Here is a 17264-nt window from a genome sequence, read left to right on the forward strand (position 1 = left end):
TTTGCTTCTTCCTACTCCTTTTGGACATGTGGAACTGTGAACTGATTATGGGATGCATTCAATTGTAATCTGATGCATGTTCAAATGGAATTAAACCATTACCATTACCAAATGCTCTACTGTCTTTTGTGATGTTCGGAATCTCTCGTAATGATAATGAGGAAGTGTCATTCCCAGTATGAACGGATACATGTGTGTGTTGGAATTGTACTGCTCTTGATGTGTTCGGAATGACAAAAAAAAAGTAAGGTAATTAATGAAATAAATGAGTTAACACAGCGCTAGTTATTATTATATACACCAGTTATGAAGTTAACACCCAAGTGGGCGAGACCCAACATGGTTTCCTGTTCCATCCTGGCATGACAATATTCCGAGCAGCAAATGGCGGTAAGTGTGAGATTCGATGCCGTTAGCGGAAATGTGACGCCGACGGATAAAAGCGTGTATAGCTGGTAGCGAGCAGCTGAGCTGAATCGTCGTCAGTAGAAGACGCCAGTTGAGCGTTCCTGGCCAGATGGACCGAGACTTATTGTGTGGATGTAAAAAAAAAAAAAAAAAAAAAAAAAAAATCACGGGCGTGCTACCAAAAGCTCTTCCAGGCTCGGTGTACTGTACTATACACAGTAACGCTTCCAATTTAGGTGAAAGCTCATTTTTCATCTCCCGTCCTTCTCTGCATGGCTTTTGCGTGCATATTAGCATATTCATAGAGTAGTGCCCCAGATTTAATATGAGGGGAGAACCACTTTAATTCTCATCTATGGCCCACATGTGGCTGGGAAAAGCAAGTGTGGGGGGGGGGGGGCAGACTGCAACACAATATGGCGGAGATAAAGTTGTGTTTACATACGCTTATTATGTGCATGAATGTAATATTAACCGGCGCCATGAATTATTTATTTCAACCATTTTTCCCCCTTAGTGGAGCGATCAGATCAGTGATCTGGTGAACGTTTGAGCTCACATTTTACCTTCATTGCTTTTGAGAGAACTGAAGTTGGACGACGGTGTGTCCACACTGGCCTGGACGCAGTAGACCTCCCGGGTCTGAAAGCCGCCTCCACACAAGCCTGTTTGATTCCCTCTGCGGCGATCCTGTTGGCTCAGCAGCATATCCACCCTGCACTCCGTCCACTCCGTCGTCTTCCAGCTGTAACTGTGGACGGACGTGACGTCGATTAAACAGCAATTTGTGACTCATGGTATTAACCATGTCTAACAATGGCGGCCATTGTGGAGGTTTATTGAACTTTGAACTGCATTTCGTGAAAGTAAACAGAGGTTAGTTACCGTATTTTCTGGACTATAAGTCGCTCCGAGGTATAAGTCGCACAAGGCCAAAAATGCATAATTAGGTAGAAAAAAACATACATAAGTCGCTTCAAGGTATAAGTCGCATAAGGCCAAAAATGCATAATTAGGTAGAAAAAAACATACATAAGTCGCTCCGAGGTATAAGTCGCATAAGGCCAAAAATGCACAAGTAGGTAGAAAAAAACATACATAAGTTGCACTGGAGTATAAGTCGCACAAGGCCAAAAATGCATAATTAGGTAGAAAAAAAACATACATAAGTCGTACTGGAGTATAAGTCGCACAAGGCCAAAAATGCATAATTATGTAGAATAAAAACATACATAAGTCGCACTGGAGTATAAGTCGCACAAGGCCAAAAATGCATAATTAGGTAGAAAAAAAACATACATAAGTCGCACAAGGCCAAAAATGCATAATTAGGTAGAAAAAACATACATAAGTCACACTGGAGTATAAGTAGCACAAGGCCAAAATGCATAATTAGGTAGAAAAAAAACATACATAAGTCGCACAAGGCCAAAAATGCATAATTAGGTAGAATAAAAACATACATAAGTCGCACTGGAGTATAAGTCGCATTTTTGGCGAGTAATTTGACTCAAACAAACACTACGTCATCATAGAAGGCAAATTCTAACATTATTAAAACAATAAAGAACAGGCTGAATTGGTTATGCTATATGCTAACAAAATAGTTATTCAGCTACATGAAAAATAAACATAAAGTTACTCTGGAGTATAAGTCACATTTTTTGTTGGTCATTTATTTTACAAACTACTTGACCAAAACAAACATTACGTCATTTTGGAAGGCAAGTTCTAACAATAAAAGAATAGAGAACAGGCTGAATTGGTTACGCTATATGCTAACACAATGGTTATTCAGCTACACGAAAAATAAACATGAAGTCAAATTTTTTGTGGGTAATTTATTTTACAAACTACTTCAACAAAACAAACATGGAAGGCAAGTTGTAATATTTTTAAAAGAACAGAGAACAGGTTGATTTGGTTATGCTATATGCTAACACAATAGTTATTCAATAGTTATTCAGCTACACGAAAAATAAACATGAAGTCGCATTTTTTGTGGGTAATTTATTTTACAAACTACTTGACCAAAACAGACATTACGTCATCATGGAAAGGAAGTTCTAACATTAGTAAAATAATAGCGAACAGGCTAAATTGGTTATGCTATATGCTAACATAATGGTTATTCAGCTACACGAAAAATAAACATGAAGTCGCATTTTTTGTGGGTAATTTTTTTTTTTTACAAAACTACTAGAACAAAACAAACATTACGTCATCTTGAAAGGTAAGTTCTAACAATAAAAGAATAGAGAACAGGCTAAATTGGTTATGCTATATGCTAACACAATGGTGTTTCAGCTACACAAAAAATAAACATAAAGTCGCTCTGGAGTACAAGTAAAATTTTTTGCGGGTAATTTATTTTACAAACTACTTGACCAAAACAAACATTATGACATCTTGGAAAGGTTGGAAGTTCTAACATTAATAAAAGAATAGAAAACAGGCTAAATTGGTTATGCTATATGCTAACAAAATTATTATTTAGCTACACAAAAAATAAACATGAAGTCGCTCTGGAGTATAAGTCGCAGAAACAGCCAACCTATGAAAAAAAGTGTAACTTATATTCCGGAAAATACGGTAATTCCTGTGGTTTTTAGGTTAGGGAATTGCATCAGCAACATTTCTGTTCCAACCCAGAAGTCAGAAATATGGAACCCTGATAACGGCCTTCATTCTGCGGGACTAAGAATTGTTGTACGAATGAAAACAGAATCCGTTTTTGTTATGCTACGTCAAACAGAACATGTGATAAAAGGCCTCACTTACGCAACGCAAGGTGGCGCCGTTTCTCCATGGGAACTACAAGGCTGCTTCTCCTCCAACTCGGGACACTCGGATCCTCCTCCAATGGGGAACTGGCTGACTTTCCTTGTCCGTGTCTGCTCTCCCTTGGGTCCGTTAGGGTCGTAGCATTCCTGGGAGCAAGCCGACCACTCAGACCAGTCGGTCACGTCACAGTCTTTGGACATGACACACGCTTGGTAGGTGACTGGAAGCGATTCATGGGAGCAGAGGCTGGAAATGAGGAAGAACCAGAAGTACCAGAAGACTAAGTACCACAAGTACCACAAGTACCAGAAGATATCAAGTACCATCTCAAAAGAACATTAACAAACATCGATACTCATAAGGTTCAGAACCAATGACAATGATATGTAATACCATAAGACAGGGGTGGGCAAACTACGGCCCCGGGGCCCACATGCGGCCCACCGAGTGTTTGAATCCGGCCCTCCGGTTGCTTTCTAAGTATTTCAACTTTTAACATACAAACTGAGGCTGAACGGTAGTCTAGTGGCTAGCGCGCAGACCTCACGGCTAGGAGACCTGAGTTCAATCCCACCCTCTGTTATCTCTGTGTGGAGTTTGCATGTTCTCCCCGTGCATGCGTGTTTTTTTTCCGGGTTCTCCGGTTTCCTCCCACATTCCAAAAACATGCTAGGTTAATTAGCCACTCCAAATTGTCCATAGGTATGAATGTGAGTGTGAATGTCTTACTGAGAACAAACACTTTGCTAACAGCACTCGATTCATCACACTGCAGCTTAATACTCAAAAGGTGTATAAACAATACTAATACTAATTTATACTGATACTAAAATACTAATACTAATACTAAAATACTATTTTTCACAAGTGGGTGGCACAGCTAGGACACCAGGGTTCAATTCCACCCCCGGCCATTTCTGTGTGGAGTTTGCATGTTCTCCCTGTGCATGCGTGGGTTTTCTCCGGGGACTCCGGTTTCCTCCCACATTCCAAAAACATGCTAGGTTAATTAGCCACTCCCAAATTGTCCATAGGTATGAATGTGAGTGTGAATGTCTTACTGAGGACAAACACTTTGCTAACAGCACTCGATTCATCACACTGCAACTTAATACTCAAAAGGTGTATAAACAAATACACAAACATGCCCCAAACATGGCCCAAACATGCCCCAAACATGCCGAATGGTTAGCATGCAGGCCACACAGTTAAAAGATCGGGAAGACGTGGGTTCGATTCTCATTGTGGAGTTTGCATGTTCTCCCCATGCATGCGTGTTTTTTTTCCGGGCACTCGATTCATCACACTGCAGCTTAATACTCAAAAGGTGTATAAACAAATACACAAACATGCCCCTAACATGCCGAATGGTTAGCATGTAGGCCACACAGTTAAAAGATCGGGAAGACGCGGGTTCGATTCTCATTGTGGCGTTTGCATGTTCTCCCCGTGCGTGCGTGGGTTTTCTCCGCGTACTCCGGTTTCCTCCCACATTCCGAAAACATGCTAGGTTAATTAGCCACTCCCAAATTGTCCATAGGTATGAATGTGAGTGTGAATGTCTTACTGAGAACAAACAGCACTCGATTCATCACACTGCAGCTTAATACTCAAAAGGTGTATAAAACAAATACACAAACATGCCCAAAACATGTTGAATGGTTAGCATGTAGGCCACACAGATCGGAGATCAGGAAGACGTGGGTTCGATTCTCATTGTGGAGTTTGCATGTTCTCCCCAAAAACATGCTAGGTTAATTAGCCACTCCAAATTGTCCATAGGTACGAATGTGAGTGTGAATGTCTTACTGAGAACAAACACTTTGCTAACAGCACTCGATTCATCACACTGCAACTTAATACTCAATGAATGTGAGTGTGAATGGTTGTTTGTCTATATGTGCCCTGTGATTGGCTGGCCACCAGTCCAGCGTGTACCCCGCCTCTCACACGAAGAGGTAAAAGCGGTAGAAAATGAATAAATGAAAATGTATAAAAATGAAATGAAATAAAATCCATATAATAAATCAATATAATGAAAGCATCATAGTCTATTTGAACCCCGGATTTGGACAAGTGGTATTTGCTTGAAGTTTGATCATCCGTGGCATGTGACCTTGCCTCAGACGTTCAGAGAGAATGCATCAGTGACGTCTTTTCTTTTTTTTTTTCCAAGGGTGTAATGGCCATTGCTCACAGGCTTCTGTTAAAGCTGAATGGCTACTGAGAGACAGAACCAGGCCAGTCATCTAACAAAGACGCTACACTGACCTCACAAGAGACTGAATGTATACGACTCATGACATGAAGTAGAACATTCATATTTAACGCACTGGATAGTAACAAACGCAGTAACACCATTACTGCGTGTTCATAATAATAAAAGAAAACCGCCAGGCTCTGTGAATGTTCAATGACTATAATTATCGGACCGATATAACATGCAATATCCTAGCTTACTTCGGGCGAGAGGGCGGGGTACACCCTGGACTGGTGGCCAGCCAATCATAGGGCACATATAGACAAACAACCATTCACACTCACATTCATACCTATGGACAATTTGGAGTCACTAATTAACTAATTAACCTAACCTAGCATGTTTTTGGGGAGAACAATGAGAATCGAACCCACGTCTTCCCGATCTCCTAACTGTGTGGCCTACATGCTAACCATTCAGCATGTTCGGGGCATGTTTGTGTATTTGTTTATACACTTTTTGAGTATTAAGTTGAAGTGTGATGAATCGAGTGCTGTTAGCAAAGTGTTTGTTCTCAGTAAGACATTCACACTCACATTCATACCTATGGACAATTTGGAGTGGCTAATTAACCTAGCATGTTTTTGGGGAGAACATGCAAACTCCACAATGAGAATCGAACCCACGTCTTCCCGATCTCCTAACTGTGTGGCCGACCTGCTAACCATTTGGCATATTGGGGCATGTTTGTGTATTTGTTTATAGACTTTTTGAGTATTAAGTTGCAGTGTGATGAATCGAGTGCTGTTAGCATAGTGTTTGTTCTCAGTAAGACATTCACACTCACATTCATACCTATGGACAATTTGGAGTGGCTAATTAACCTAGCATGTTTTTGGGGAGAACATGCAAACTCCACAATGAGAATCGTGGCACTTACTCATTGGCACAACTTGGCTTGCGCCATTACATTCCAGTGGATTCCAATAGGTAGACATTTGGTTCCACTTGGTGGACAAAATTTTTAAACATTTAGAAATTTTCTTGCCACCAAACTAAATTTTTTGCCGCCCTTACGGGCCACCACGAGACATTTGGGAGGCAGTTTGAGCCACTAAGCACCTTATTGGTGACACTAGGCGTCACAGGAAATTGCATTGGCACCAACTGGCACCAACTGGCACCAACTGGCTACGGCCCTGCGGACTCTTAGCATTATTGGCGCAACTTGGCTCGCGCCATTACATTCCAGTGGATTCCAATTGACAGATTGCTTGTGACATTTGATTCCACTTGGTGGACAAAGATTTTAAACATTTTGAAATTTTCTGGCCACCAAACTAAATTTCTGCCGCCCTTACGGGCCACCACGGGCCAGTTGGGAGGCAGTTTGAGCCACTGCACACCACTAAGCACCTTATTGGCAACACTAGGCGCCATAGCAAATGATACTGGCGCGAATTGGCACCAACTGGCACCGGCATGTAGATTCCTAGCATCATTGGCACAACTTGGCTCGCGCCATTACATTCCAGTGGATTCCAATAGGCAGACATTTGGTTCCACTTGGTGGACAAAGATTTTAACAATTTGAAACTTCTTGCCGACAAACAAAATTTTTGCGGCCCATACAGGCCACCACGAGCCAGTTGGGAGGCAGTTTGAGCCACTGCACACCACTTAGCACCTTAATGGTGACACTAGGCCCCACAGCAAATTACATTGGCACCAACTGGCACCAACTGGCAGCAACTGGCGCCGGCCCAGTGGACTTTTTGGAATGTGGGAGGATTTCAAATTCCACACAGAGATGCCCAATCGGAGATTCGAACCCCGATCTCCTGACTGAGTTACCAACATGCTAACGACTCCGCAATTAGTGAAAATAAGGTCTTCAATGTTCTTCTTACCTCAGAGCTTCGACATTCCCACTCTTGTGTACACAGGTGACTTCTCTTGTCTGGTAGCCGATTTGCAGGTCCCAGGACTTTCCTCCCGGGCGATTCTGACGGTTCCGGTTTCGATTCTTTTTGATGAGTTCTCTGGTCCCGGGATCCTTTACCTTTCCTCTCTCCTTCAACTTCTCCCGGACTTTAGCTCGGATTTTCTCCTTTTTGGCCTTGTTTTTAAGTTTTCTCTGTCGTTTCGGCCGGTCAGCCTGACGGGACGGTCTATCTGGGTTTTGGTTCCCTTTGCCCAGTTTCCTGTTGGGTCTTGGTGGTTTGTCTCCGTCTTTGGGAACGTCATCACCCTGCATAGACCTCTTGTCTCCGACTTTGGGACGTTTGTCCCCTCTTTTGGGTGGTTTTTTGTCCTCTCCAGATGGTTTTCCACCATCACTTGGAGTTTTATCGATGTCGATGTCACTGGAGGGTTTGTTCGCCTGCCTGGCCTGCCTCGAGGCTGGCACGGAGCAAGGCCCCCAGGGTCCAACCCTGAGACTGTATTGGCTCTCTTCTCCCTCGCATGGTCCCGGTTGACATGTCTGAAACTCTGTCAGGTTTGGGCATGCCGACCCCCCAAATAACGGCGGCGCAAGAACAATACGAATTCTGTTCTGCAAACCCATCCCACAGGTCTTCGAACAGGAAGTCCATGGACTGAACTCGGACACCACGCAATCCCGAGGACAAGGGATAAGACAAGCTTGCTCCAGACGAGGTTTGGGTTCAAAGTATTCACAAATTGCGTCTTCTGCAGGCTCGCCGTTCGTTTTCTGGACGCAGCCCACTTCTCGGGTTTGAATACCCTCCTCCCCTCGGGTGCACACTGCAGGCCGTTGCACTCCGGCACTGCGCATCGATACAGGGACACATTGGTTCCACGCCCCCAGTTGCCAGTCGTACAGATCTTTGTGCCAGTCGCAAACTCGGAAGCAACTCTGCTGGTTGTTCGGTCGCTCGTCCTGGTTGCAGTTTGTGTGGAGGGTTGTCCAACCTTCGGAGTGCGCGCACCACACCGCTCTGCTCTGGCTACCGCCAGGCCCGCAATCGCTGCCCATGCATCGACCCCATGATCCTGGAAGAGAAATGTCAGAAATGTTAGTTAAAAATTAATTCCTGGCGATATTCGATCCTGCAAATTGTTTGTTATTCGGCAACCAAACGACGGCAAAACAACATCAGAAAACGAAACTCTGAATACAAGGTCGTGTGACGTTCACAGGTGGTTGGACGTCACAAAACTCAACTTAACTTAACTGCCAGGTCTTAATTGACCCTCTAAAAACCATAGTAATTAATTTGCAGTATAGACATGGAAAAGTTGCTGAATGTATTTATTTATTACTCTAACATTTTAGTATTTTTAGTTTTAATGTATTATTACCGTATTTTATGTCTCAGTGAATACACAGGAATTTTTTTAGGTTACCCAGATTTGGTAGAAAAATTGATTGAATTTGAACTTGTTGGGTTTTTTTTCCTCATAATATTACAACTTAACAAAAAAATATAATAATAATAATAATAATAATATAGTAATATCACTGGATTATTTTCATCAATTTGTGACCTGTTTGTCATTAGAATGTATTTTTTTGTATTATATTTTATATAATATATAATATCATAATATATTATTATTATTATATAATATTATTTATATCAATATTATTATATAATATTATTATTATATAATAATATAATATTTTGACTGTATTATTGTACAATTACAGCTGTTTTTAATTTTTCAATTATTTCAACTTTTTCCATGTCAACTTCAACTTTACGACTTTTGACTGAATTGTCGTAACATTACAAATTCCAATATTCCAAAACCGAATTTTTCAAAAATGACAACTTTATTTCTCCAAATTGTCCATAGGTATGAATGTGAGTGTGAATGGTTGTTTGAAAAAGCGGTAGAAAATGAATGAATTTTTTTTTCTCATAATATTACAACTTTAAAAAAAAATTTTTTTTTTCTTTAAACTCTATGCCGTTAAACTGATATTTTCCCCTCATAATATCACTGGATTATTTTTAATAAATTTGTGACGTGTTTGTCATTAGAATGTTTTTTTTTCTTAATATTTTTGACTGTATTCTTGTGCAATTACGGCTGTTTTTAATTTTCCAATTATTTCAACTTTTTTCTCAAGTCAATTTTCTTCTACTTCACGACTTTTGACTGAATTGTCGTAACATTACAACTTATTCCACAACCAAATTTTTCAAAAATTACAACTTTATTTCTCCAAATTGTCCATAGGTATGAATGTGAGTGTGAATGGTTGTTTGTCTATATGTGCCCTGTGATTGGCTGGCCACCAGTCCGGGGTGTACCCCGCCACGCCTCTCGCCCAAAGTCAGCTGGGATAGACTCCAGACTCCATACCTGTGACAACTTTATTCATTGTTTTATTAGTTTCTCATAATGTTTTAAATGTATTTTTCTTTTTTAAATTTCAGCAGTGTGCTACTAAAATAATAATAATTATTATTATTATTATTATTTTTCCTCAATGTTATAAAATTACATTTTTTTGTTAGATTACTACTTTTTTTCCCTCTAAATATTTTGACTTCATTCTTTTTCCATTTTGCTGTTGCTGTTTTCCTGTTAAATTACATTTTTAGAATGTGCCGCAGGCCAATGAAAAATATCTGCGGGGTGCAAATAGCCCCTGGGCCACACTGGCACTGTGGATTTTCGGTCTAATTATACGCTTTTGATACACACACACACACACACATACACACACACACACACAGTACAACTAGAGCTGCACTCACAGGTGACCCATGCAAAAGTACTAAGAGAAGATAATAAGCAAACATGCCAATCAGCATAGCGAGAAACCAGGCATATATTTATATGGATATTTTATACATATGAGCATAATCAATACAAAAAAATGAACATTTTGAATGCAAATTATAAACTGTAACATTCTTAGTGTGGATGATATGCACTTATTGTATTCACTGTAAGAAGCTGTATTATATTTTCAGTCAATAAAGCTGAGATGCAGCAGTGAAAATGTCAACACAACCGGTACGCTGACTTGCCCCGTGGCTGCAGACAGAAGGTCACGATCAATACCGATCAATACAAGCAGCAAGAAACCACTCCGGACACGAGAGACAGCTGCCGAGGCTGTCGGTATCATATTTGGCGCTAAATACGGTAAGTGTGACTAGAAGATGAATATGAGAGGTACGTTTCATGCTAACATTTCATGCTACATTGGCTCCTCGGTTGTCGTGACTAATCCTTTCCAGAAGGGCTGTTTTTGTCCCAGAAGGATATCATAAATTCATAACAATAAGCACATTATACGGGGGAAGGCGAGAGAGGGGTTATGATTTATATTTTTTATAAAAAATAAAATAAAATAAAATAAAATAAAATAAAATAGTGGAAAGCAGGAAGTGAACAAATGTAACAGTTGCTGATTGTAAAAGTACAAGTTAAAATAAATAAAAATAAAAATAAAAATAAAAATAAAAATAAAAATAAAAATAAAAATAAAAATAAAAATAAAAATAAAAATACATTTTCTACCGCTTTTCCTCACAAGGGTCGCGGGGGTGCTGGAGCCTATCCCAGCTGTCTTCGAGCGAGAGGCGGGGTACACCCTGGACTGGTGGCCAATTACAGGGCACATATAGACAAACAACCATTCACACTCACATTCATACCTATGGACAATTTGGAGTGGCTAATTAACCTAGCATGTTTTTGGAATGTGGGAGGAAACCAGAGTTAAAATTAAAATTAAAATTAAAATTAAAATTAAAATTAAAATTAAAATTAAAATTAAAATTAAAATTAAAATTAAAATTAAAATTAAAATTAAAATTAAAATTCATTTTCTACCGCTTTTCCTCACAAGGGTCGCGGGGGTGCTGGAGCCTATCCCAGCTGTCTTGGGGCGAGAGGCGGGGTACACCCTGGACTGGTGGCCAGCCAATCACAGGGCACATATAGACAAACAACCATTCACACTCACATTCATACCTATGGACTCCACAATGAGAATCGAACCCACGTCTTCCTGATCTCCTAACTGTGTAGCCTACATGCTAACTATTTGTCATGTTTGGGGCATGTTTGTGTATTTGTTTTTCCACCCTTTGAGTATTAAGCATGTATTTACTATATAAGTGTATCTTTATAAGTAGTATTAAGTTGCAGTGTGATGAATCGAATGCTGTTAGCAAAGTGTTTGTTCTCAGTAAGACATTCACACTCACATTCATACCTATGGACAATTTGGAGTGGCTAATTAACCTAGCATGTTTTTGGAATGTGGGAGGAAACCGGAGTACCCGGAGAAAAACCCACGCATGCACGGGGAGAACATGCAAACTCCACACAGAGATGAGGGTGGAATTGAACCCTGGTCTCCTAATTGTGATGTCTGCGCGCTAACCACTCGGCCGCCGTGCAGCCTAAAATTAAAATTAAAAAAATTAAATTATATTGGGATCAAAAATAAAAAATAAAAAATAAAAAATAAAAAATAAAAAATAAAAAATAAAAAATAAAAAATAAAAAATAAAAAATAAAAAATAAAAAATAAAAAATAAAATAAATAAATAAAAAATAAAAAATAAAATAAAAAATAAAAAAATTAAAAATTAAAAACAAGCAGTTGATGTTTGCTAAATACAAGGATGAAGAGTCTTGAACCAGTCATGAAGCTCAGTGCCCTGTGTGTCTCTGCTGAGACGTGGAGTCACCATCTTTACTGCGTTCCTAATCCAATTGTCTTGACCCGATTATGAGACTCTGCTCGGCAACATCAGCCTTGCCATCGCTAGATCGATAGATACTGTCTGTCGCTAGGTGGACTGCATTTGCAATGTCAATAGAAAGTATCTACTGTGTAAAAATACTACATCATCATGATCTCTACACTACCAAATTGTGTCTCAAGACCCAAATCCCAGCCCTGACCTGAATTTGAACATGGCTCTTTGATGACTAGAACGTGATGAGACAAGACTGGATGAAAACGTTAGAGGGTGGCTTCCTTTTGGGGCGGGGAATGTTGGTCAAAAGCTAACCAGTATCGGATCTGAAGTGGCACCTGAAGGCTCATTATGCCGATGTTCACTGAAAGGTGGGATACTGTAGAAGTATAGCTTACATATAATCTTATTGGAGGGTAGACTGCAGGCTGGAGATGGTTTTTATCGACCCGTGGCAGATTCTATGGTAATGGTAATGGTAATGGTTTTAGTTCATTTGAACATGCATCAGATTACAATTGAGTGCATCCCATAATCAGTTCACAGTTCCACATTTGTTTCCGTCAGTTTCCGATTTGACTTGACCTGACTTCACTTGACTTGACATGACTTTACTTGTATGAACTGATCTGACCTGACCTGACTTGATTTGACTTGCCTGATCTGACTTGATTGACCTGACCTGACTTGATTGACTTGACCTGACTTGATCTGACTTGACCTGACTTGTTGACGTGACTTGACGTGACTTGACGTGACTTGACGTGACTTGACGTGACTTGACTTAACTTGGCTTGATGTGACCTGACTTGATTGACTTGACTTGATTTGACCTGACTTGATTGACTTGACCTGACTTGATGTGACTTGACGTGACTCAACTTGACTGACTCGCATTGACTGACTTGACTTGACTTCACTTGACTGACTTGACTTGATGTGACCTGACTTGATTGACTTGACTTGATTTGACCTGACTTGATTGACTTGACCTGACTTGACCTGACTTGACCTGACTTGACCTGACTTGACTGACTTGACTTGATGTGACCTGACTTGATTGACTTGACTTGACCCGACTTGACTTGAACTTGACTTGATGTGACCTGACTTGATTGACTTGACTTGATTTGACCTGACTTGATTGACTTGACTTGACCTGACTTGACTGACTTGACTTGATGTGACCTGACTTGACCTGACCTGACTTGACCTGACTTGACCTGACCCGACTTGAACTGATTTGACTGACTTGACATAAGTCGCGAAAATGCTGAAGTAGGGAAAAAGCATAATCCCTGAAAAACGTTTTTTTATGCTCTATGTAAATATTAGCTTTATAAATAAGGATTCGTACTAAACGGGGGTGTAACCAGTATTGTTTGTCTTAATAATTTAAGTGAACTGTGTTGTAACGATAATATCTTAATCATTTCTGTCCTTCGGAAATTGTGTTACAGAAGTATTAGTAATTGCAGTAGGGTATTATTTAGGTTGTGTTATTTGGGTAAGCCTCACTCACACAGCAATAAAAGTAATAAAAATAAAAGTCATTTTTGCCCCCCCCCCCCCTCCTAGTTTTCATCACATCATGTTTACATGTTCTTATCCAGACACGTCGAACCAAAACATGTGAACAGTAACGACTCGCAGTGAAAAGCATCTCTGCTTGTCAATGCTGATGATAAATTCCCTTGTTGGAGAGCATCTATCTACCTCGGAGGCGACATTTCTGATGAGATAGAAACGTCGTCGCTGGTGTTTTTTTTCTCCCAGCTGTCACCGCCGGAACAATTGCCAGTATACTGTAACTGATGAATTATTCAAGGCTGGGATCGGTCTGTGTTGTTCCCGGGTGCTGAATGCAAGGCAGCGTTCATGAAACGTAATAATACGTCACGTGGCATTTCAGTCCTCAGCATACGTACGTACGCCAGGGAATCATTCAATCAAAGTCGGCACATGGTGAGAGTGGAAGCGAGTCTAATCAAACACTAAAGTTTGGCTCTTGGCTCGGCACCACGGATCAAAATAAATATTAGAAAATGTCACTGTTGTCAGAAATTGTGGGGGAATAATCTCCAATGGAGGTTCAATAGTGGGATGAATGTTTACACACAAATAGAGTAAACACACAAGTCTTCAACAACTGATACTTGGTTGGAAAAGTATGAGCACCTGCCGGTGAGTTTGAATATAAATGACTTGACTTGACTTGACTTGACCCGGCTTGACTGACTTGACGTGACTAAACGTGACTTGACATAACTTGACTTGAGTTGACTTGACCCGATTTGACATAACTAGACTTGACCTGACTTGACCCGGCTTGACTGACTTGACTTGACCCGACTTGACCCGACTTGACCTGACTTGACGTGACTTGATGTGACTTGACGTGACTTGACGTGACTTGACGTGACTAAACGTGACTTGACATAACTTGACTTGAGTTGACTTGACCCGACTTGACCCGACTTGACCCGACTTGACCCGACTTGACGTGACTTGATGTGACTTGATGTGACTTGACGTGACTTGACATAACTTGACTTGAGTTGACTTGACCCGATTTGACATAACTAGACTTGACCTGACTTGACTGACTTGACCCGACTTGACCCGACTTGACCCGGCTTGACGTGACTTGATGTGACTTGATTTGACTTGACGTGACTTGACGTGACTAAACGTGACTTGACATAACTTGACTTGACCCGGTTTGACTGACTTGACCTGACTTGACCCGGTTTGCCTGACTGGACCCAGCTTGACTGACTTGACATGACTTAACATAACTTGACTTGATTGAATTGACTTGACCTGACTTTGATTTGACGTGAGTTGACTTGACCCGGTTTGACTGACTTGACGTGACTTGATGTGACTAAACGTGACTTGACTTGACATAACTTGATCCGGTTTGGCTGACTTGACCTGACTTGACCCGGTTTGCCTGACTGGACCCGGCTTGACTGACTTGACGTGACTTGACATAACTTGACTTGATTGAATTGACTTGACCTGACTTGATTTGACGTGAGTTGACTTGACCCCGTTTGACTGACTTGATTTGACTTGAGTTGACTTGACCCGGTTTGACTGACTTGACCTGACTTGATTTGACGTGAGTTGACTTGACCCGGTTTGACTGACTTGACGTGACTTGACGTGACTTGAAGTGACTTGACATAACTTGACTTGACCTGACTTGACCTGACTTGACCTGACTTGACCTGACTTGACCTGACTTGACCAGGTTTGACTGACTTGTCTTGACCTGACTTGACCTGACTTGACCTGACTTGACCTGACTTGACCCGGTTTGACTGACTTGTCTTGACCTGACTTGACCCAGCTTGACTTAACTTGACCCGGCTTGACTGACTTGACGTGACTTGATGTAACATGACTTGATTGACTTGAATTGACTTGACCTGACCCAGCTTGACTGACTTGAATTGACTTGAACTGACTTGACATAAGTCACAAAAATGCTAAAATAGAAAAAAAGCATAATCTCCTCAGAAAACCAAAAAAAGTGCCATTAACAGGACGTTTTGTGTAAAAAAATATGCTAAGAAAACAGTTGGACTCAACAAGGTATTCATAACATGAAACATGCAAAATTCCCACGGTATAAAATCAATCAACCACACACACGCATAATAACACCTTGTGTGAAATCCATACAGCACATGAGGGAGAATAAAAAAGACCAAATCAAAATGGATGAGGGGGGCGCTTTAACAGAATAAGCAAGTGACCCCTTCTACCCCACGTCCTCCTGCTCGGGCTAATTGCAGAAAACGGAGCAGATGGGGTACAGAGGCTCCTCTGGGAGGGCTTTATGGAGGTGAAGGTGGGGGTTGGTGTTTGGGAAGGATGGATATAGTAGGATGGTGCAAGTGTTGATTAGCATCACTTGGGATGCCACCGATATATTTAGCACTGCCTCATATATTTCTCACACAAAGAAACCAGCACGCTGTGCTGATTTCAAGCAATATTAATAACATATTATGCATATGTATAATATTGTATTCAAACGGTACTAAGATAGCATCTCATGCGTTTCAAGGGGGAATATGTTTGGATGTGTTGGAGTGTTCATCATCATTGCGTGTCATTGATTGGACTCAGACATCGCCTCCTCCATTCTACCCACGCCATGGGAGCATCTTCAAGTAAACATTAGCATATTCCAGGTAGAATATGGATTCTTTCTAATATGGATAAGCATCAACAAATAAACGATGAGAATTGTGGCGTCACAGGTGAGGAACAGGAACTAATTTTATACATTTTGTAATAGGAATGCTTTGTTGTGTTTTTTAATTTTATTAATTTTAATAATTTTTTTATTTGATTTTTTTCAATTTGAATTTTTAATTTTTATTTAATTTTTATTTTTTAAATTAAATTAAATTAAATTAAATTAAATTAAATTAAATTAAATTAAATTAAATTAAATTAAATTATCTTGTAATAGTATTATTTGGACTACTGTTGTCTCGGAATACTATTATTTTGGAGTGGTATTATTTTGGAATATTATTATTTGGATTACAATTTTCTTGGAATACTATTTCAAGTAATATTATCTTGGAATACTATTATTTTGGAGTAGTATTATTTTGGAATATTATTATTTGGATTACAATTTTCTTGGAATACTATTTGGAGTAATATTATCTTGAAATACTATTATTTTGGAGTAGTATTATTTTGGAATATTATTATTTGGATTACAATTTTCTTGGAATACTATTATTTTGGAGTAGTATTATTTTGGAATATTATTATTTGGATTACAATTTTCTTGGAATACTATTATTTTGGAGTAGTATTATTTTGGAATATTATTATTTGGATTACAATTTTCTTGGAATACTATTTCAAGTAATATTATCTTGGAATACTATTATTTTGGAGTAGTATTATTTTGGAATATTATTATTTGGATTACAATTTTCTTGGAATACTATTTGGAGTAATATTATCTTGAAATACTATTATTTTGGAGTAGTATTATTATTTGGATTACAATTTTCTTGGAATACTATTATTTTGGAGTGGTATTATTTTGGAATATTATTATTTGGATTACAATTTTCTTGGAATACTATATCGTGTAATATCTTGAAATTCTATCATTTTGGAGTAGTATT

The 17264-nt window shown here is 39.6% G+C and overlaps 1 protein-coding gene across 1 annotated transcript in view; it reads right to left on the reverse strand.

Moving 5' to 3' along the window:
- Positions 1 to 17264, reverse strand: part of LOC131101532 (thrombospondin type-1 domain-containing protein 7A-like) — an 83404-nt gene that overhangs the window by 47714 nt on the left and 18426 nt on the right. The window contains exons 2-4 of the mRNA XM_058046785.1: positions 7303 to 8410; positions 3190 to 3438; positions 975 to 1159 (exon numbers count right to left, since the gene is read on the reverse strand). Of these exons, the coding sequence (XP_057902768.1) occupies positions 975 to 1159; positions 3190 to 3438; positions 7303 to 8410 (1542 nt within the window). The remainder of the gene's footprint in view (positions 1 to 974; positions 1160 to 3189; positions 3439 to 7302; positions 8411 to 17264) is intronic.

Source organism: Doryrhamphus excisus, chromosome 14 (genome assembly GCF_030265055.1).
Source record: "Doryrhamphus excisus isolate RoL2022-K1 chromosome 14, RoL_Dexc_1.0, whole genome shotgun sequence".
In the NCBI taxonomy this organism is placed as follows: domain Eukaryota; kingdom Metazoa; phylum Chordata; class Actinopteri; order Syngnathiformes; family Syngnathidae; genus Doryrhamphus; species Doryrhamphus excisus.